Source organism: Grammomys surdaster, unplaced genomic scaffold, assembly GCF_004785775.1.
Source record: "Grammomys surdaster isolate TR1022 unplaced genomic scaffold, NIH_TR_1.0 349, whole genome shotgun sequence".
In the NCBI taxonomy this organism is placed as follows: Eukaryota; Metazoa; Chordata; class Mammalia; order Rodentia; family Muridae; genus Grammomys; species Grammomys surdaster.
In genome coordinates this window covers 839,025-860,512 of record NW_021604768.1, presented here as the reverse complement: position 1 = coordinate 860,512, position 21,488 = coordinate 839,025, and the positions used below count along the sequence as shown (strand labels likewise).

General features: G+C 44.3%; 1 protein-coding gene across 1 annotated transcript; it reads right to left on the bottom strand.

Moving 5' to 3' along the window:
* Nucleotides 1-2,692: 2,692 nt before the first annotated feature.
* On the bottom strand, nucleotides 2,693-9,847 carry LOC114630983 (pyrethroid hydrolase Ces2a-like). The gene is made up of 12 exons (XM_028779306.1): nucleotides 9,748-9,847; nucleotides 9,027-9,231; nucleotides 7,713-7,851; nucleotides 6,890-7,023; nucleotides 6,550-6,808; nucleotides 5,349-5,447; nucleotides 4,936-5,076; nucleotides 4,736-4,816; nucleotides 4,335-4,479; nucleotides 3,803-3,940; nucleotides 3,320-3,392; nucleotides 2,693-2,917 (listed from the first exon to the last, which is right to left on the bottom strand). Exons 1-12 carry the CDS (start codon nucleotides 9,821-9,823, stop codon nucleotides 2,731-2,733), a joined length of 1,677 nt encoding a protein of 558 aa, XP_028635139.1. The 5' UTR covers nucleotides 9,824-9,847; the 3' UTR covers nucleotides 2,693-2,730.
* Nucleotides 9,848-21,488: the final 11,641 nt, after the last annotated feature.

Below are 21,488 nucleotides of genomic sequence, written 5' to 3'. Positions count from 1 at the left end.
ATGTCATACTCAGAGCTCCTGCCCTTGTACACCTCTCTGTCTGTGGTATCTTGACTATGTACCTACTCACAGGAGCCCTGTGGCCTCTCTTGTTACCACTTTCTGCTCCCTGATCTCCATTCCAGTATCTGCAGTGGGTTGATGGATAGGATAGTGATCATGGTGACTTCAGATTTGAGGACAGGGCTCTTGGTATCCCAGAGGGGCTTCAGAAGCCACTCTATGAGTCTTTGTTGCTATCACTATTGCCATAATGAGACACCATGACCAAGAGCAACTTGGGCAGGAAATGGTTTGTTTTGCTCACAATTCCATATGACAGTTCATCATGAAAAGCAGATAGAGCATGCAGGAACCCAGAGACAGGGAGTGATGCAGTGTTTCTCACTGGCTTCCTCCTCATGGCTTGTTCAGCCTATTTTCTTATAGAATGTAGGACCATCAGCCTGGGGTGATATCATCCACAATGCACTAGGCCATCCTCCATCAATCACTGACTAAGAACATGTTTTATCAGCTTTCCTATAGCCAAATCTTGGCTATTTTCTGAGACATTTTCTCAGTTGACGCTCCCTCCTCTCTGAAGACTCTAGCTTGTGTTAAGTTGACATAAAATTTGTCAGTGCACTATCCGTTTCTAGGGGGCCAAGGAAAGAAATTTCCTTAGTAGCTTTGCTCTACCATCTGACCATTTGCTTCTGTCATTTAGGACTAGTCAGTGAAGCTCCCTTGCAATATGAACATTTTTCTGCCCAATAAAATTACTGCTTATGTCACATTAGGTCAATTTCCAGCCTCAACAAGGCCCACATATTCTGTTTCCTGCTGTTGAAACCCTGTCACCCATAACAGCACACTGTGACCTAGAAGTCCACCATGCTATCGGATAGGCTTCCTTGCTGGCTGAATGGTGTGGCCTGGAAAATCTTGCTTCTCCTCTGCTACATGCACAGTAAGACTCCCTAAGTGGGAAATGGGGACCAGGATCAGAGCTGCCCAATTCTGCTGAGTCAGAGGCTGAGCGGATCAATTTTTGTACTTTTTATGTGGAGAGAGACCACAACTAAATTTTCCAGTTTTGCCTGGAGCTTGCTATATAGCTCAGACAGGTCTTACCTTGTGATCTCTAGCCTCTCAGCTAACTAGCTAGAATTGAAAGCCTATTTTGACTGATCTGGGTTTATTTCATTTTTTCTATGGTGCTCAGGGCTTTGGAAATACATGGGCAAGTGACAACCACTGCTATATCCCTAGCCTAACAACAGGTTTAAATATTTAACACATGTCTCATGACTTAGCAATTCTGCTCTAGATTATAAATTCCAAAATTTAATACTTGTGATCACCTGATATCATGTGTGGAAATGCCCATACAGCTTATTAAAACCCAAACCTGGAAGGCAAGACAATGAGATCGTATGCTCAGGCTTCTCCTGGGCTATTTAGAAATGATATCTCCAGAAACAAGAGCTAGTTTCCAAGGAAAACAGTTTTTCATAGATTGGTAAGTGGATAAAATATGTTGTGTGGACAATTGTTGGGCATTTCACAATAAAAGGAAACAAAAACATCATGTACAGTGACCTAACCAGTCATAAAGCCTTCTAGTTATGTTCGACTTGAGATAAGGCACAGGATAGTAAGATAAATTAATGTCATTTTTACTTTGAAGCAAAGTTAAAGATACTGAAAAAAGGTCTTAAGGAAGCATAGAACTTACTCATGGCTTATCAGCCATACACCTAAAATAGATTAATTTAATTGCATGTAAACAATTCAGTGTAGTGTGAGGCTATAGCTCATGGGTGCAATGATCTAAAATGCACAAGTCCGAAGACCAATCTCTAGCATCATAAAAACAATGAACACTCAAGCTATGAAATATGAGATAATTATTAAAAGTCTAGAGCATGTTCTGAGTGTCTCTTCCCAGTTTAGTGTATGTACAGGAGCTGGTGGGCAGAGGCTGTAGCAATTTCAATCAGTACTATGCATATAGAATGGAAACATCCTAAGTGGTCAGCCTCACTGAGAGGAAAGTCTTCCCTGCCTCCAGTTCAAGTCAGCAAGGTCTCAATAGTATCCTTTCAATGGTCTTGTTTGCACATCTTACCAGGAGAGGGCGCAAGAAGGAATTCTTGAGACTGATTTTCCACAGAACTGTTTCTCACCACACAGCAAATCTGTGGGCATCTTGACCCCAAATTTCACAGTCTATAAGACTCTACATTTGTTATTGTTGTTAAGTTACTGAGGTTATGATATTTTGTTTATTCCAGAGATGTGGAAGGAAAGAAGCAAGGAAGGAAGAAAGAAGAAAGGAAGAAATGGAGAAAAGGAGAGAAGGAGTGAGAAAGTGAGAGAGGGAGAAAGAAAGACGAAAAGAAAAGAGGAAGGAGGGGGGAAGGAAGAAAGGAAGGAAGGAAAGAAGTAGAGAAGGAAGGAAGGAAAGTAGAACCTAGTCCAGTGTTGGGTAAAAGAAGATGGGGGTACTTTGGGGCTCATACATGCACATTGTTATGAGAGCTTTTATTCACTCTTATGAAAGTTTTTCCAGAGTCATAATGAATAACACACAGAGTGGTTTTCATACATGTCTTAAAGAGCAAATGTTGAGATTAGAAATGCTTGTGTTCTTGTTGGAACAAATGATTATAGATCAATGGACTTTTAAACTTCAGAATTACCCCATCTGCTTTTAACCTCACACACCTTTCCTGACACAGGATGCTACAGCTCTGCATGGTTCTCCTGAGAACCCTTTAGCTCCTGGATCTTCTGGGGCAGAGTCTTGGTCCAGAACTGCAGCCTTCTGGCCTTCAGGGCTTGACCCACAGTAGGCTGGGTGTTCAGCTGTAGATACTGCTCATCTTGGTCCAACACAGGCCAGTAGGGTAGACCCTCGCTGTTGGGGTTCCTGTGGATATGCAAGCCAGCAAGGAAGAGTGAAAGTCTCTAACCCAAAGCCTGATGCTCATATTTGGTGAAAGCAGTGGATAAGCAGACCAAAGGCTTCAGGATATAGACCTGGTGTACTGATATAGACACAAGTGTCACCACAAGTGTCAACTGCATGTGCAGCAAGGCCTGATGGCTAGTTCTGTCTCTCTCTCTCAGAGATACAATCTAAAGAACAGTACCACAATAGTGTGACTCACCCACTAAGTCTATGTGGGATCAACTTTAAATGACAGCTAGAAGGTACCTTCCTGAGTATGCCCAGGGTTCAAGACTATCATGTAATTAAGGACCCATGCATTGGAATGGGGCACATATTAGACCTGACTTTAACAAGGTTGAGAATGGGAAGTATTCTCACCCATTTCTGGCAAAGTTGGTCCAGTACTTCATCATCCTCCTTTTTAACAGCTCTTCCTCCTTAGTGACGTCAACTGCAGACAGACGGACAACCAAGTGGTAGCCTCCTCATGCAGGTGTCAACTCATGCTCTCCTACAGAAACCGCAACCCAAGGGAAAACTCTAGACCTGGTTTATACCCTGTTCCCTCCTACTCACATTACAGGATTGACCAAAAGCATTACTTGATGTTTCTCAGGTTCATTTCTACAGCGGTGTGCTCTCATTCCTTCAAGTGCAAGCCAAACTAAGAAGGGTTTATATTCTAACTCTAGGATATTTTAGAGGGAGAAGCCTGGGGATATTTTTTAAAGCCCAGATATGGGGAACATTTCTCCTGTCCTTTCCAAGACTCTCAATTTCCCAATTCGACAGAGAGCTCAATAATCCCTCAGGAATTCATCTGATGCTCAATTTAGCTCTAGGAAAACATGAAATACTCACCATTCATGCCACACAAATAGGTGCCAAAGGTAAATAGAATGTCATCCCCATGGTCTGCCTTCACATGGGATGGCCTGACATGCTTGATGAAGCTGGGTAGATGCTGGAACTCATAGAAGTACACAGGAGCATGTGAACCTGGAAGGGAGGACACATATTGACATGATTTATCATATGCAACTTATCTGCCTAACCTTTGGTAACAGGAAACGTTGCTCTACAGTTATCTGGAATCACAGTTGAGTGGTGAGATCCAGACTAGACCACTGGAAAGGGAAACCTTTGTTAAACAGAGATGCTGACATTCTCAGCTGAGTAGATTATAAGGCACAGAGAGTAACTAATATGTTTCCTCTTCTAGCCCTGGATAGTATGCCAGCCTTTACACTAGACATAAAGATTCAGTGGAGGAAAGCTGCCTGCCATAAGAGACCTAACCAAGACAATGGCCTGGACTGGACACTGCAGAGCTCACCTGGGTCCTACAGATCTGAGCACTCCCTTACTTGCTGTGAGTCCCAGATGTACTCACTCTGGAAATGTGCCACTTGGAGAGCAGGGATCGCAAACATGAAGTCCCCCAGCATCTCTGTGAACTGTACTTGGAGGAGCTCTGGGTCCTGAGTGTTCCCCATGTACTCTTCCATTAACAGGTCACTACATTCTGGAGGAAGCATCTACACCAGGAGGAATAAGGAAGAATGATGACAGGCAGGCAACAGCATGTAAGTAAGGAATGTGGCCAGCAATAAAATGGGGTATAGTGAAAAAAGGAGAAGCTTTCCATTGATTCCCCACAGAAACACCCACAAACACACACACACACACACACACACACACACACACACACACACACTTTATTTTTGGGCATGTCATCTGGGAAAAATACACAGGAACCTTCTCTATCTGGAGAGGAGCCAAGGTCTCTCTCACCATGTGTGCTGCAGTGCTCTTCAGAACAGCTGGCAGGGTCTCTCTGGTTATCTTCTCTATGATATGGTCAAGGCCCATAATCTGGGAGGTAGAGGATAGTCTTAAGTTTTGGATGATTTGGAACTATATCAAGGTATCTCTGATGTTACAACACTCACCATTTGAGTGTATGTTCTCAGGGGCTTAGAACTACGTCTCACCTTTGGGACTACCCAGCCACATTCATCTGAGGTGATACCAATGATGCTGGGGACAGGATGAAAATCCTTAGAGGCCAAGAGCTCCTGAGGATGCTTGGGTAAGAACTTCCCATCCACCACTCCAGGGATCATCTTGAAGACCTACACGGCATTAATGGTCAGTGCTGAAGATCAATCATATAAATATTCTAATGCCCATGACTATCCACAGCAATTCCCTATATCCTATCTCATCCCAGGGCTCTGTGCACACTCTAGTATGAACTTTACATGATAATTAGCTTGTCTTGTTCTTTTTGCACACTGTACTGAAAGGACAAAAAAACCATGGAGATGAGTAAGCACATTTGAATAAGTGATGACAATTCCATAGTTTGTTCATCAGGTCCTCCAAACCACACAATTCTCCCAACCTGGTTAATAGCTAGGATCTCTTGTTTACTCTTGGCTCGCAGGCAGTGTATCAGGGCTTTTGAGTCTGGGGCCTCACATCCAGATAGGTTGGCTACCGTCTGTAAATGGAAGAGACAATGGATAGCTTATCCCTCCTAGCAGGGAACATAGTTTCTGTGATTCTACTAGAAGTTATTTCCACCAAATTACACATCCTAGTGTTTGTTGTGTATGAAAGAAGGAAGTGGAGGTTTTCCATTTTCTGTTGCTCACAGGTGAAAGCTGGGAAAGAACATTCTACCCGCATATTGTTTTGTTGTTACTTTGGTGTGTGTGTGTGTGTGTGTGTGTGTGTGTATGTGTTACTCACTGGTGACAATAGGTATGATGTACCACATTTTTCCCATGAAGGTCAGAACACAGTTTCAGGTGTTACATCTCGTGATATCCCTTGTTTTCATTTGTCTACACCAGCTTAGCTGGCCAACGACCTTCCTAGAAGTCTTCTGTCTTTGTTTTCTATACTGCCATAGGAACACTGGGGTTTCTGACACTTATTGCCACCACCAGCTTTGTATATGTTCAGAGGATTTAAACTTGGAACCTCACACTTTCACAGCATATATTTTTACCAGCTGGCCCTTTCCCTCAATTCGTGTGTTCTTGTTAGATTTCTGTTTGTCAGCTCAACACAATCCATGGTCATCTGGAAAGAGGAATTTCAGCTGAAATAATTGCCTCTATCAGATTGTTTCAAAGGTAAATCTGGACATTTTCCTGAGAAATGACTGATGTAGAAACGCCCACCTGACTGTGGGCAGTGCCACCCATGGGCAGGTGTTGTGGGTTGTAAAAGAGGTTAAACTGAGGAAGCCATGAGTAACAAGCCAGTAAGCATGTTGGCCCTTTGACTCTGGTTAAATTCTGGCCTCCAGGTACATGCCTGAGTACATAGTTTCCTCAAGATAGGTCATAAGATGTGAGCTGAAATAAACCTTTTCCTCCCCAAGGAGCTTTTGGTAATCATCTTTATCACAATTATAAGAAGCCAACTGGGGTACCAAGCATAAGTGTTTTTGCTAACAACAGAAGTCAGTAGATAGAGGTGTCCTATCATATAACATGCTCAGCATACAGAAAATTCATGTAACTGAACACCAGATCTCCAGAGGCAATAACTGATGTAGCATTCTAGGGGCTGGTGTTCTTCAGGGCACTTACCTTGTAGACCCCCTCATAAGTGTCAGAGATGAGGTCAGGCAGCAGGGCCACTCCACTCTGCATAATGGCTCCATGAAAGAGTCCTTGGGACATTGGAGACACAACATGGGAAGACACACTTGTGCCTCCTGCTGATCCACCAAATATAGTGACCCTGTCAGGGTTGCCTCCAAAGTAAGGAATATTTTTTTGCACCCAGCGTAGGGCAGCCACTTGATCCAGGTATCCCCAGTTGCCTCTGGCATGCTTGTCTCCAGTGCTGAGAAGTAGCAGGAAGAAGTATTGAATGGCAGCCCATGTACTACTTAGTCCCCATTACCCAGCCCATTCCTAGGCTTACCTGAAGAAGCCAAGGATACCCAATCGATACTGGATGGAGACAACTACTATTTCCTCAGTAGCTGCCAGTGTGGATGCATCATTCATGGAAGCCCATCCTCCAACCAGTCCACCACCATGGATCCATACCATCACCTGGAGACAGCAACTAAGATGCCAAGAGGCCCACACACATCCCAAGGTCATCTAGACTGCCCACTAGGTTATCAACTGCTTTGTTCTGTGCAGGTCGACCTACAAACAATCTTCTCAGGATATCAGGAATTGAGCCACAAATAAGGTACTTAAGACCTGTGAGCATTTTTCCATTCCTGCTTCCCCAACAGAGAATCTCAGCATGGATTAGACTCTAGGGCTAAATTAAGGTCTTTCTTACCCTCAGACCCATCTAAGTAGAACAAAAATTGAGTGTCTTCTTCAGTGACTTTCCTGATTGCTAATCAGAATGGGCTTCAGATTCCACTGGCCTAACAGAAAACTTGCTGCTAGAAATTTGGGTGATGTCAACATTCAGCTGTTGTACATCATTGTGAGTTGGTGTGCCAAAGTGATAGAATTAATGGTTTAATCTAATACCTAGACCCTCTTACCTACCAGAGCCCCAGGACTGTGAGAAACACACACGTGTACACACATACTCACACACACACACAGACACACACGTTTAAGCAGCTGACCATGGGCTGACATGACCTTCTTGAACTCCGAAAAGTAAGACTAGTAATCAAGATCTAAACTACAGTGGAGCTCAGAATTATTTTGTTCCTACCCATCCTCCACAGAAATAAATGACCCGTTCCCAATCGCCATAGTCTGACACTCACAGGCAGGTTAGAGCCCTCATGGGCATGAGGTGGTGTGTAAATGTTGAGATACAGGCAGTCTTCAGACATAGAAATTGGAAGCCTCGTCACCTTCATCTTCTTCATAAACTCTGAATTCATCACATCAGTCTGCAGACACCTAGTGGAAATGGAAGGCAGGAATTCCAAGGTATGTGGTGGTCAAATCTACACCTTAGACTGAATTTTCTCTTAGGAACCCACAACTACTGATTTCCATGATGGCTTGCTAACATGATTCTTCTCTAAAGTCCCTACCACAGTAAAGGCCACCAGTCCTGTACAAATGGAAATAGAGACATTTTTTTTCATTGAGACCTCGCCATACATAGTTATATTCTGGGGGGCCTACTTTATGGAGACTTATGACAGCTTCACTGAAAATTATACTCTTTCTCTTCCAGCATTCAATCTTCTATATATAAAATTTAAATCCTGGCATGGTGGTTAGATTTTATTGTTGATTCGACACACTATAGAATCACCTGGGAAAAGAACCTTACTAAGAGATTGTCTTGACCCTTTTGGGAGATTGGCCTTCCAGTGGAAAGTTATCTTGACAGTCTTATTTGCAATAGGAATACCTGCCCATATTAGGAGGCACCATACTCTAGGAAGGGTCTGCTGGATTGCATAAGAATGGAGAAGGTAAGTGAAGGTTAGTAGGCATGCCTGTGACTTTAAACTCTGTTCCTCATTATGTATGTGATACAATAAGCTTTCTTAAATTCTGCCTCTGTGATTTCCCACCTATGGTTGATTATATGCTTGAACTTTCACCCATAATAAAATCTGTCTTCACTAAGTTGCTATCTAAGGATATGCTATCACAACAACAGAAATAAAACAAAAATACTTGTGTCATGGGATACTGTGTCCACCAAGCAACTATAGGAATAAATGGACAATACCATTCTATAGGGTAGTGAGACATTCTTCAGTTTGTTTCCAAGTACCAATAAGGTACCTCCTTATTCCACATAATCTCCAGTTGGAAGCATGTGTACTTTCCTTACTCAGTGATACAGGGACAATGAATGATCACAGTGACAGGGAAGAATGGGCACAGTCTTTGCTCCTTACTGCAGTACCTTCAACTAACTCCCTACAGGTGTCAAGCTCTGACACAGCAGGCTGTCATGGTTTTTCTACTGTAATCCTTAGCACATTTGTCAGAAACATGCATTGGAGATGCCCCTCAACACAGGTGAAAAACTGCTATAGAGCTGAGGTGGAGGAAGCACTTCACTGTGGCCTAGAGCACTGGCCTAAAATCCCCTAGGTCCCAGAACTTACATGGCAGGCTCTGAGGTTGCATCCCTCACATCACTCCATGGCTCAGGGTCCTCAGGAGGTGCAAAGCGCAGTGGTCCTATAGGAGGCTTGGCAAAGGGAATTCCCAGGAAGGTGTGGACACCAGCTTTAGTGTCTTTCACATGGACAAAGTTGCCCTTCACCTGGCCAGTGTGTGTGTTCCTGATGGGGCTGTGTGTGTCATGGCCTGTAAGTAGAGAGATATCATCAGCTGTCACCACATTTGGGAATTTCTACCTTGTTATCACCATGATCCATGGGGGAGGTACGCTGGTTTGTCTCAGTTCTACAGTAGGATGTGGAAATGAGAGCTTCTGGATCACCTAGAACAGATACCTTGTTCACTGACCTTCTTCCAAACTGATAGGGCTCATATCAGAGCCACTTGGCATTGTGAAGGAATTACTGTCATTATCCATGTTCAGTAGCATTTCTAGGTACAACCACACACAGAGGAGGGACATGTCCTTCTTGTTCTTCTGTCTCTCTTGCCTCTTTAGAACATGCTAATGTCAGACATCTCTGACCCCTGTGTGCCCTGGTGGAACATTAGCAAGCACACAATCCCCATGCTGTCATCTGTCATTCTCCACCAACTTCTTTTTCATTCCTATTGTTTTGCATCCCACAAGCTCAGCCTCTGATTCTGCATAACTCGGGCAGCTCTGACCCACATCCCTTCTGCTCACTAACATAGTCTCACCATGCACATGCTGGAGGAGAAGAAGGACCCCATAGGCCACAATATACAGCCAATCACGAAGTTTAACAAATGACATTGTTGAATCTCAGGCTTAAACCAGTGCTGCTGCAAGATGAGAGTTCCGCAGCAGGAAACAGAACAGATCTGCCTGGCTCAGGTAGGAATTTGTACCTTTATGGGTGTAGGTGTGGATATTTGATTGAATGGGGCAAAGTTCTTATTGCAAAAGAACGGATAAGGCAGAAGTCACAGGAAGCCAATAGCCAGCAGGCAGGGCAAAGCCACTTGTGCAGTTTCTGCTCCTTCCCTGGCCTTCTGGACAGACACAGCATGGCATCTGAAATCCTTCTTGAATGCCAGGATCTCTGATCTCCAATATGGAATCAACATGATTCCAGGCTCTTTTACTCACCAACCCAATATGGGTGTTGGTGTGAAGACCAGGGAGCAGAAAGCTGTAACAGGAGAAGCCATGGAGCTCCTGTCAATCGGTACACAGTCATGATGCCAACTTAAAGAGAAGAACAAGGGCAGGAACTTGAGTGTGCCTTTCACCCTCAAGACTCCTCTGTGCTCACAACACTCATAGAGTAGTGAGCCCTCCCTGGAGGCCCATGTACCTTATGGTGACCTTAGGATCACAGATACACATCCACTGTTAGGTCATGGTAGCTTCATTGAAAGACACTGAAGTTCTAACACTTCTGCCTCCATTTGCATTGTGTGGTTACTCACAGCCCAGATCCTGTTTAAATCAACTTCACAGTCATTTGCCCATAGACAGACATTTTAGCATTTCCTACCATTTACTTATGCATTGTGTACATGTACGCTTCAATCATGTACATTCAGATGTCAGAAGACAATTTGAAAGAGTTACTTCTCTTTCCACCATGTGGGTTTAGGGATCAAACTGAAGTTGTTATGCTTGCCAACAAACTCCCTAAACAGCTAACCAACTTGCCAGCCTCCCTCCTCTGCCACCTGACTGCAATGGGGTTCAGTTTTCATATCCAGAATAGAAGTTTCTGATCAAAAGTCCTAGCAAGCTATATCAAAGAATATAAAGCATGAGTTTAAAACTAGCCACAACTGATTTCCCAGAAGGAGTGGTGTGAGGATCAACATAAGGTAGTCCCTTGTATCAAAGATTGGATTTGGTGCTATGGTTTCATTCCCAGATGATATATGATCCCATAGGCTGGCACTGCAGGATTTCCTTCATGGCCCTGCTTTCTTCTGTCTCCTTGATACAGTGCTGTGTCTCCAACACATGCTTGTCCAATCTGTGGTCCTAACTCTTCCTGGTTGACATTTTATTATTAGTATTTGGATCTAAGGAACTTTTAAGCTGTGGGTACTTAAAAGTCTCCAACTCCTCTAATCTCTGACTCAAGCAACCAATATCTTTATGTTTCCTGAACATTCTGGTGCTTTTTCCTAACTTCAGACTCTTTTGTAGCTCAGATGTAGGAATGTCCCTACATCTTCTGCAGAGGACATTTACCATCACTCAGAAACCAGAGACATGGTAAAAATGTGGACTGGAGAAAGCACAGGTTCTCTTCTGTTGAGGGAGTCAGAGACAGTATAACCGACAGACAGACAGACAGACAGACAGACAGACAGACAATTAGAGTGACAGACATTAAAATAGAGGTCTAAAGGAATAGGCTCAACATTCATGGAAACACCTTCATTCAGACACCCCTCTACACCCATTTAGTATATTCATTGTTGGCAAAGGCATGAAGCACCCCCATACATTACTGCAGGAGATCAAAAATGGTGTGGTTTCTTTGAAAGACAGAGTGGTATTTTTCTTCAAAAAATTAAGCACACCCTCGTTCTATGACTGAGAAATTCTGCTTTCAGGGCTTTAGCACAAGGAAACAAAATTACTGATTACAAAAAATAGCAAATAAACAACAACAGCAAAAAAAAAAATCATGTTTCAAAAAGTTGGTAAGATCTTAACAGCATTAACAACAGGAACAAAACAATGGAAACAACTCAAAAGCTCATCAGCTTAGTTGTAGATGCGTCTATATTCATGTATGACTGATGTCCTTAATCATAGATGGCACCTGAATCTCCAAGATTATTAATTAATCTATTAGTAAGAGAATGAGTCACCAATGATTTCTTTTCCATGATAGGATATCTAGGGCCCTGATGTTTCTGAATCATAGACCATTTCCAAACTATTCCATCAGAAAGCAGTCAAGTGGTTCCCAGGAACAGAGATCAGTGAGTGATTGACCTAAATGAACACAAGGAACCTTTTTCCAGTGAAAGAAACACTCTCATACCTGAAATGAATTTGGTTGACTAGTTCATATTCATTGTGATTTAACTAGGCTATGTACAAACATTCAACAATTAAGTTTTCCAACAACAACAAAGTTATTCAGAATCTAGAAACTTCTTTGCCAATGTCCAATTCATTGGCATAAATGCCACGGAAACCTCACAGTGATGTGTGCAGTGGGAGTTGAATGATGGATTCAGGCCTAGTGGAAGTGCCAGGCATAAGCCCTCCTGCAGGAAAGAAGACTTCTTCCCTCTGTGAATTCAACTGAAGCCTGTTGTTCACACACACACACACACACACCTCTCTCTCTCTGTCTCTCTCTCTGTCTCTCTCTGTATCTCTGTCTCTGTCTCTGTCTCTGTCTCTCTCTCTCTCTCTCTCTCTCTCTCTCTCTCTCTCTCCCTCTTCCTTTCTCCCCTTCCTAGTGTAGAAGAGACATTACAAAAAGCATCATTTTAGTAATGTCCTACGGTTGGACATCAGGTTATTGCATGAATCCTGCAAAAGGGAGAGAGGGAGAGAGACAGAGAAAAAGACAAATGGACACAAAGACAGACAAATACAGATAGATACACAGACACAAAGACTCACACATACACATTCACACTTACCCCCAACACACACATATGCAGAGACGCCTAAACTGATCAATACATATAAACTGATTCACACACAGACACAAACACACAGCCAAAGCTACGGACACACACAGCCAGATCATATATACACAACACACATACATCATTATTATCATCCTCATCATCATCGTCTGTGCCAGGACTCACAAGAGAGCTGCTGGAAAAAAATTACAGCTGTGTTCTGTACATAAAATGTCCAACCTGTTGTAGCAAGGATCAGGAAATGAAGAGATAATGGAAAGCCAGCCAATGACCTAAAAATCCTGTATGCTTCAAGTGTTGATATTGAGTGAAGATAAGCAGTTGGCCACTGTGGCTTTGTTAACTCTTCTTTACCTCTGATAAAGTCCTGCTTTGGATGCTGTGCATAAGCAGTCTTGATTTTCTGTGCCTAAGTGTACAGAAGGTCACAGTGAAAAGTTCCCTCTTTTGCTCTCTCTCTCTCTCTCTCTCTCTCTCTCTCTCTCTCTCTCTCTCTCTCTCTCTCTCCTCTCTCTCTCTGCATGGGGTGTGTGTGTGTGTGTGTGTGTGTGTGGTTTCTACCAGCTCCCACCTCCAGGCACTCCCTGCTCCCAAGGCACCGCTTTCTGACACTGTAGAAGTTACCATACTTGATGAGTTGCAAGAAGAAAAGTTAAAAGCCCCAAATTGGCCTGGTGACCCTTCTGTTGCTGCCCTCCCTGATCTGACCCGTGTGAATCACCATCTTGGGTGCCACATTTGTGAATGATGCCAAAGCAACCAAAGAGAAATTTCAACATCTCTCTGAGCCCAAATGCTCATCCAGTCTCCTGTGACTTGCTACTTACAAGCAAAGGCTTACCTTACCACACAGCACCTTATCTGTATATTTATTGATGGCACCAGTAACTGATGCCTAACACTTTATTGTAACAGACAACAAATACTAAAATGGTCCTACTTAGAGGCTGGCTATGCCAACAAAGCTTTATCTTCTAAGAAAATCAATGAAATCTTGTGTGATCAGGTAAAATGTCCTTCTGGCTGTTAGCTAAAAGGCCATACTCTAGAATACGAGCCATTGGTGGAACTCAAATTATGTGAACATACTTCTTCTTTTTCTGCTTTTCATTTTATTTTGAGACATAATATTATCTGTAGTCCAGACTGATCTGCAATCTCAGCTTCTTGGATTCTGTGTTCACAGGAGTGACACAAGGCATTCAGCCAATGCATCTGCTCTAAGTAATCCTGGGCATTATCTACAGGCTCTGAGAATGTGATGTTCCCAAGTATGTTGCAATATAGGGTCAGATGAGGGAGGGGATAGGATGCAACTCCATCCTTCTTACAATTGTCATTGATTCTAAGCCCAGGAATCCAAACAAAGAATGTCCAAACAGTAGTAATGAGTGAGTCAGGCAAATCTTGCTGCATGGAGAACCCCAGTGACCTTCCAGAGTCTGGTGGCTCACAGCAGTGGTCACAGGTGAGGTGAGTTCAGTGGATTGGACTGGGAAGGCTTAGGAAGAGGTCAACGAAGTTTACACTATCAGATTGGAGAGGCCCAGGAAGAGGTGTGGGTGGGCGGGGATCAGCAAGTGCAGCATACACTGTGGGCATAAAGCCATTCTGACTCAACTTCTGATAAGGGACTGAAAGCTGCTGACAGGCTCAGAGCACTCATGCCATTTGCACTGAAGTCCAACCTGCCTTTCCTCAGGTTATGTGCATGGTGAAGTGAACCCAGGGACTGTTAAGGTAAACTGAGGCATGGTGAGTGCACCAGGAACTTCTGTATACCTAATATCTGTGTACAGTATCCTGTTGAAGGATTCCAATCTGTTCTGTCCTAGGGCTTGGCACACTCACAGATACTTGACAACATAAATATATTATATTATTATCCAAAAGTCCAGTATCAGCTACAGCTACAAAAACACTGAGGGCAAAGATCCATCTGCTCCTTTATCCTCTGACTTGTAGGCCCAGCCTAACTCAGATCCCCTCACTCTGGGCTGGCTCCTCAGTATGGGTGACCTCCTCTGGTATCCTTTGCTTGGCAGATGGTTACTCTGTGTCTTTGGTTGTATATTTTGGTCTATGTACTTTGGTCTGGGTATTTGGAGTCAGTTGTCTCTTTTCACAATGTGGCTTCTTGGGATTGAACTCTGACTGCCAGTTTGGAGGCAGGCACCCTTAGTTGCCAAGTCATTTCACAGGCCCTGGTGAGGGAGTTTGGAGACACACATTTCTAACAAGTTCTTCTGACAGCTCTATGAGTTACTCCCTCTCTGTTGTCTCAGCCTCTGAATCTGTAAACCTTTCTGGTTTTAACTAACGTTCCCTATGTCTTCCTTAAGAGTCTTGTCATGCATGACAAGAGAGAGAAGCAGGAGCCCATACAGTACAGCCTTTAATCAGTTAGGAGTAAGTTATTCCACTGTTAAGATTGACCTGTAGGCCTAAGTCTGTTTCCAGTGTGTCACAGACAGGAGTCAGAATATTGGGATCTTTCTCACACAGGAAGTCAGATCACACGTGGAGTAGGTGGAAAGTTTATGGGGACAGGGCAAAGTCATAGAACTTGAACTCACAAGGAAGAGTTTACAAGAGCCAGAAGGCAACAGATGGGGCCACGGGAAGTCCGTCATTCATGCTTCACATTTAGCCCCATGTAGAAGGCACAGCAGGACTCCTAAGGTCCTTCTAGGATAATAGCAATCCTCTCTTCAAGCTCAGAGTCACTGTGTTCACAGCCCTTTGAGTAACAAGCCCAGGGCAAGTGTCTGTATGGACAGGAGGCTGCTGAAAGCCATCACTGGAAATATCAGACAGTCTCCTCTAAGTAGATGTATGCAGAGGATATCTCAGGAGGAGAATTGCATGTAACTCTGAGAAATTTGACATGGATATAATGAATGTACCAAGTACCCTGAAAACCACTCTCTGATTTCAACACTTATAGTTTCCTGAGTCTACATTTGGGGACCATATCCGAGTCATGATTTTTCGTCTACATCCACCTCCCTGTAATAACATAGCTGTTTCATTGAAATGCACTGCAATCCTGGCTTTTCTGAAGAACTTATCTCCCTACCCTGTCCGTCTCCCTCCTGCATTACTCTCATGGCCAGCTCCTATGGAGAGTAGGAGTTCACAGTCCTTTACCTACCCAACAAGTTTAATGGGGACACTGTGGTTCCAGTGTCTGGGATTAGCTAGGCTCTCAGAGCCTGTATAAGTCTGTAGTTAGATGCTTCAGAATCACCAAGCACCCTGGCAGGATACATTAAAGAATTCTGGATCAGGTGAAGCTCACAACTAGCCCAGCCTGAGATTCTGGAGGTTTGCAGGCTCCAGTATCAGAGAGTCTGTTGTAGGATCTGAGGATTTTTCTTGCTTCCATTTTTCCAGTCCCCAGAAGTCTTGGGTCCCCATACCTTGGCATTAAAGATGGTCCTCCTTGGTAGGTTTTTTTTTCTGCTAGAAAGGCCCAGCCATGTTTGCTCTTGCCTCCTCCAAACAGCAAGGTCTGCTGCCCTTTTACTGTAGCTCCTCCACTTGTCTCAGTTTGGGTTTTATTGCTGTGTAGAAACAACATGATCACGGCAACTCTTATAAAAGACAATATTTAATTGGGGCTGGCTTACAGTTTCAGAGGTTTAGACCATTATTGTTCATGGTTGAAAATATGGCAGCAAGTTGGCAGACATAATTCCGGAACAGGAGCTGAGAGTTCTCCATCTTGATTTGCAGGTAGCAAGGAGAGACTGTGTGCCACAATGGACATAGCTTTAGCATAGGAGACTTCTAAGCCTGCCCTCACAGTGATACACTTCCTCCAATGAGGCCACCTCTCCTATTAGTGTAACCATCTGTGGGCCAAGCACTCAAACACATGAGTCTCTGGAGACCATTTGTATTCAAATCACCACAGCAGTCTTGTCCAGTTTGTGGTCCCAGCCCTTCATGGCAGATATTCTCTCTTTTCTAAAGTATTATGTGACCAGGGAATTCATGAGCTGTGGGACTGAGAGATACCTCATTGCTTCAATCTGTGGCCCAAGAAACCAGCTCCTTCATTTTCTGCATATCCTGGTATTCTTTTCAAGGCTAGACTCTGGCATCACATCTAAGAGAAATGCATCCGGCATTTATTGACCATCACTCAAAGGGTGTTTATTGATGATTTCCCAAGAGAAAAAGTTCCTTGGTGCATGTCTGTGAGTATGGGGTGATTGTGAAATTTTCATATACATATGTACTCTGCCAATACCAAGAAACCAAATGGCCCTTGTGCAGCTCCAGTCACACTCGACCGCTTGAATGCTAATATTCGTGCCAAGACATGATTGTCATTTCTTTCTATCCTTGTGAAGTCAATCAGATGATTATAGGCTTATATCTAGCTCCCATCTTCTATTCCATTGGACTGTGTCTGTTTTGTGCCTTAGTACTCTGCTAAGACTAATATGGTTCTGTAATAGATCGTAAAACTCAGTGTGGTCATGATTTTACATCTACATCTGCCTCCCTGTAATAACACAGCTGTTTCACTGAAATGCACTGCAAACCTGGCTCCTCTGAAGAACTTTTTCCCCTACTCTCTCCATCTCCCTCCTGCATTACTCTCATGTCCAGCTCCTATGGAGAGTAGGAGTTCACAGTCATTTACCTACTCAACAAGTTTAATGGGAGAAACTATGGTTCCAGTGATTGGGACTAGCTAGGCTCTCAGATCCTATATAATATAAGTCTGTAGTTAAACACTTCAAATCAAAAAGAACCCTGGCAGGATACATTAAAGAATCTTGGATCAGGAGAAGTTTCCAACTATCTCAGCCTGAGTTTCTCAAGGCTGTGCAGGCCCCAGTATCAGACACTCTGTATTAGTATCTGAGGATTTGTCTTGAATCCACTGTTCCAGCCCCCAGAAGTCTTGGGTATCCATACCTTCGCACTAAATACAGTCTTCCTTGGTGGTTTTGTTTCTTCAAGAAAGTCACAGTCATGGCTGCTCTTGCCTCCTCCAAACAGCAAGGTCTGCTGCCCTTTCACTGTAGCTCTTCCAGTACACTTGTCTTAGTTTGGGTTTTGTTGCTATGAAGAAACACCATGACCTTGGCAACTCTTATAAAGGACAACATTTAACTGGGGCTGGCTTATACTTTCAGAGGTTTAGTCCATTATTTTTTGTGGGTCTGCTTCCAGATGGGTCCCACAAGGATCTCTGACCAGGCTGAGGACAGGGTGTGATTGGCAGCTGTCTGGCTTTCTCTGCCCGCAGGTGGCCCAGGAGAGACGACAGAGAGCAGACAGAGAGTCTGCTACTGCCCGTGCCACCAACCACGTCTCAGCATCTCAGTGGCAGCGGAGAGGGGAAATGTGTTACAGCTCTTTGAAAAGTGTTACAGCTCTTTGAAGTGCCTCGGTGAGGCACTGACTGGTTGGTGAAGAGGGGAGGAACTGTGACAGAAGCTCTCAGACACCGGGAAGAATCTCGCACACTTTTACCTCTGAGTTTGGCCTATATACACAGTTTTGGGGTGGGTTAAGGTCTGGCAGCAGGTAACCCCTATTGGCTTGTTCTGAGAGCTTGGGAATGCCTCTTCTGCATGATGGTGCTACTCCTATGTGATCAATGACCATGGTCCTCTCTGTGGAAGGGACTGTGGAGAGCTGAAGCTGAGAGAGCCAGAGGCCTGAGAAAAGCACGAATCACATTCTGTCCTAGTGGTCTTTTTTCAGGCCAGGGTGCTGGGTTTCTAGAGCTCTTCTACCAGGTATCCGGACTTTCCTCATAGCTCACTGCCCCACAACCCCTCCTTTTTGTTTTATAAAGGAGAGGTGTCATCAGAATAAGTGTCTCCTATGTTGGGAACAGTTTGATACTGAAGCAAGACCTGTTTGGTAGTCACTTTTGCAATGCTACTCATCTGTTGCTTTAAAAATTGAATGAGGCAGAGTGCCAGGAGAAGTAAGGCTCCAATGGCTAGTATGGGGCCAAGGAGGGGAAGAATTCAAGCCAACAAGGGGTCAGAGTACCAAGGGGTAGGGGTGTTGGGAGCATAGCATGTTCAGATATTCTCCAGGAGTTCCTTGAGCATTTGTACATCTTGTTCTACCAGCCCAGATTCATTGACATAGAAGCAACATTCCTCTCCCAACAAAACACAAGTCCCCCCATGTTCAGCAGTCAACAAGTCCAGAGCCCTCTGGTTTTGGAGAGCCACTCCTGCTAAAGAGGTTATCTGGTATTGAAGAGATTCAAGGCTGTCCGTAGTAGAGGCCATTGCCTGTTCAAGCTTGTCCTGGAAGTCGCCAGTCAGATGTTGTGTTTGGACAAAGGCTGCTCCAGCAGTTCCAGTAGCACCAATCAAAACAGCAAGGGCTAGTACAATGAGCAGAAGGATGAAGATTTCTCTCTTCTTTCAGCTTCCTCCCATCTGCAAGGTGAGTTCTTCGGGTTCAGAGATAAACCTGGGGGACAACAATCACGGGGGTGCAGGAGCCCTGAAAATGAGGGTTGATACAGGCACCTGTAGTGCCTTTGCACCATAGGAGGGCAGGAGGGCTAACACATACTGATTTGGTGATGGTGATGTCACGGGTACATGTGAGATGGGGTTTTAAGGAGGGCCCTAGAAGGCAAAGAATTGGGGGTAGGTCAAAGAGAGGAATATCCTGTGTTTTCCTCATGGGCAGGGGTCCGTGGAAGTCATAAAGGGAAGAGTTAATGGGAACAGCTGTTAATAATGGCTGGGATAGAGAGAGAGAGACAAAGAAAAAGCATTGGGAAGAATTTGGGTGGGTCATTAAGGGAAGGAGGTCTGCTGCAAATTGAACATACTGTAGCCAGGAGAGAGTAGCTTATAGTTCCTCCTGAGACTGGTTTTCCTGCTGGATAATATTAGCATGGGTAAAGGCAGATTTGGGAGCAGGGACAAGTTCATGAGAGACATGTAGGTCAGCTCCCGGGTATCTAGCATACCCATTGGGGTAAAGTTTTCCCATGACTCCCGTTCGCCCACGTTCGTTCCAGGGATCACTAATGGAAAGCTGAAAATGAGTTTTAAGGTTGGTGAGCATGGTGCCACCATGGCTGGTTGATTCCATCCTGCAGCTCCAATATCTGCAACCTCCATATGTGGAGACCTCCTGGAGACATTCACCTGTGTTTCAGTAAGGCAAGCAGAGAAAAGTGCTGGGGATAGTGGAGATGGATTCAGGGTGTAGGGGGATCTCCACCCTGGTTTGACATCCTTCAAGTGGGCAGTCCTGTGTTCCTATAACCTTGTTGTGTCCGTTTTACGTTCCCTAGCATAGAATCTCCAGTGGTAGGTGTTGGAAAGGCTAGAGAGAGGCTGGATGGTAGCAGAGTTAGCATGAAGGATGACAAAAACTGCTAAGAGAATGGATGAGATGGGGGCTTGTGGAGGGCACATGGCCTGGGCAGCTGCCATTAGGTCATGGATGTCTTTCCAGGAGATCCTGTTGCTCCTCTGGGCACGACGTCTCCTTTGCCTTCTCCTCCCCTTCCTTGGTTCTTTGTCTGTAAGTGAGAGGCGGATCATTTTTTTGGTTGGTAGGGTTGTGTGAGACATTTCTGGCAGGGACCCAGATAGGCTTGGGTTGGTCCTGTGGAAAGACACAAGCAAAACCCCTCCCAGTTGTAAGGAAGGGGTGTGGTCCCTTCCAAATTCCATCTAAAGGATCTTGCCATCGTACCAGGATAGGGGGAGCTAGTTTTGATGTGTGCCAATGGAGGGAAATAGGAGGGTATCTGGAGGTTTTGTAGATGTTAAATATGTTTAGGGTAGCCAGGGCCATCATTAATTGTACATTATGGGGATAAGTGGTGGTTTGTTGTTTCAGGAGTTGGGCCTTCAGGATCTGGTGTGTTATTTCTATTATTCCTGGCCCTGATGGTTGTGGGGAATTCCTGTATGATGGGCAATTTCCCAGTGTGCGCAGAAGGTTTTAAATTGAGCGCTAGTGAAGGAGGGGCCATTGTCAGTTTTTATCTGTTGAGGAATGCCCATGATGGCAAAGGTAGAGAGCATATGATAAATTAACCTTTTTGAGTTTTCACCTGTCTGGGCTGTAGCCCATATAAAATGTGAGTAAGTATCTATGGTGACAAAAACATATTTTTGTCTACCGAATTGGGGAACATGAGTAACACCAATTTGCCACAAGGCATTAGATTTGAGGCCTCAGGGATTAGTGCCCATGGTTTGTAAAGCTGGGGTGGTAATAAAGGAAGTACAAGAGGCACATGCTTTTATTATTCTTTAGAGCTGAGCAAGGGGGATGTGGAGGAAGCTAGCATGAAGCCCCTTTAGATTTGTGTGTGTGTATGTGTGTGTGTGTGAATTAAATTGATCTGCTTGCTCAGTGGAGGCTATGAATGTCCCTGTTGAGGCAGTTTGGTCATCGAGTGCATTTCCTTCAGATATAGGACCTGGCAGGGGACTGTGAGATCGGATGTGCTGGATACAGATGAGGGAGGCTCTCTCCTGTAGGAGGGTGGAGACCTGTATGAGTAGAGGGGAAAGTGGGTTGTCATCTAGTTTGACAGATGATCTTGACAACCAGGGAAGCAAATTGACAGCATATACACTGTCTGAAAAGAGGTTAAGGGGGCTTTTGACTTCTTTTAGAGGTAGGTAAATGGCATGTAGTTCTTTATATTGGGGGGAGTGGTGGGGGAGCTCTTTAAATCGGAGGATAGTGGGTTCATCTTCAGAAAAGTGGTATATTACTGCTGCACCTGCCCTCTTCCCCCCATCAGTAAATATTTAGGGGGCTCCTGCTATGGGCTC

Bases quoted from the DNA above. Each gene is read 5' to 3' on its own strand.
- LOC114630983 (XM_028779306.1), bottom strand. From the start codon at position 9,823: ATGTCATTTGTTAAACTTCGTGATTGGCTGTATATTGTGGCCTATGGG. The intron at 9,232-9,747 runs GTGAGACTATGT...CTCTACTTACAG, and splicing joins TCTCCTCCAGCATGTGCATG to GCCATGACACACACAGCCCC. The intron at 7,024-7,712 runs GTGAGTGTCAGA...TGCTGTCTCCAG, and splicing joins ATGAGGGCTCTAACCTGCCT to GTGATGGTATGGATCCATGG.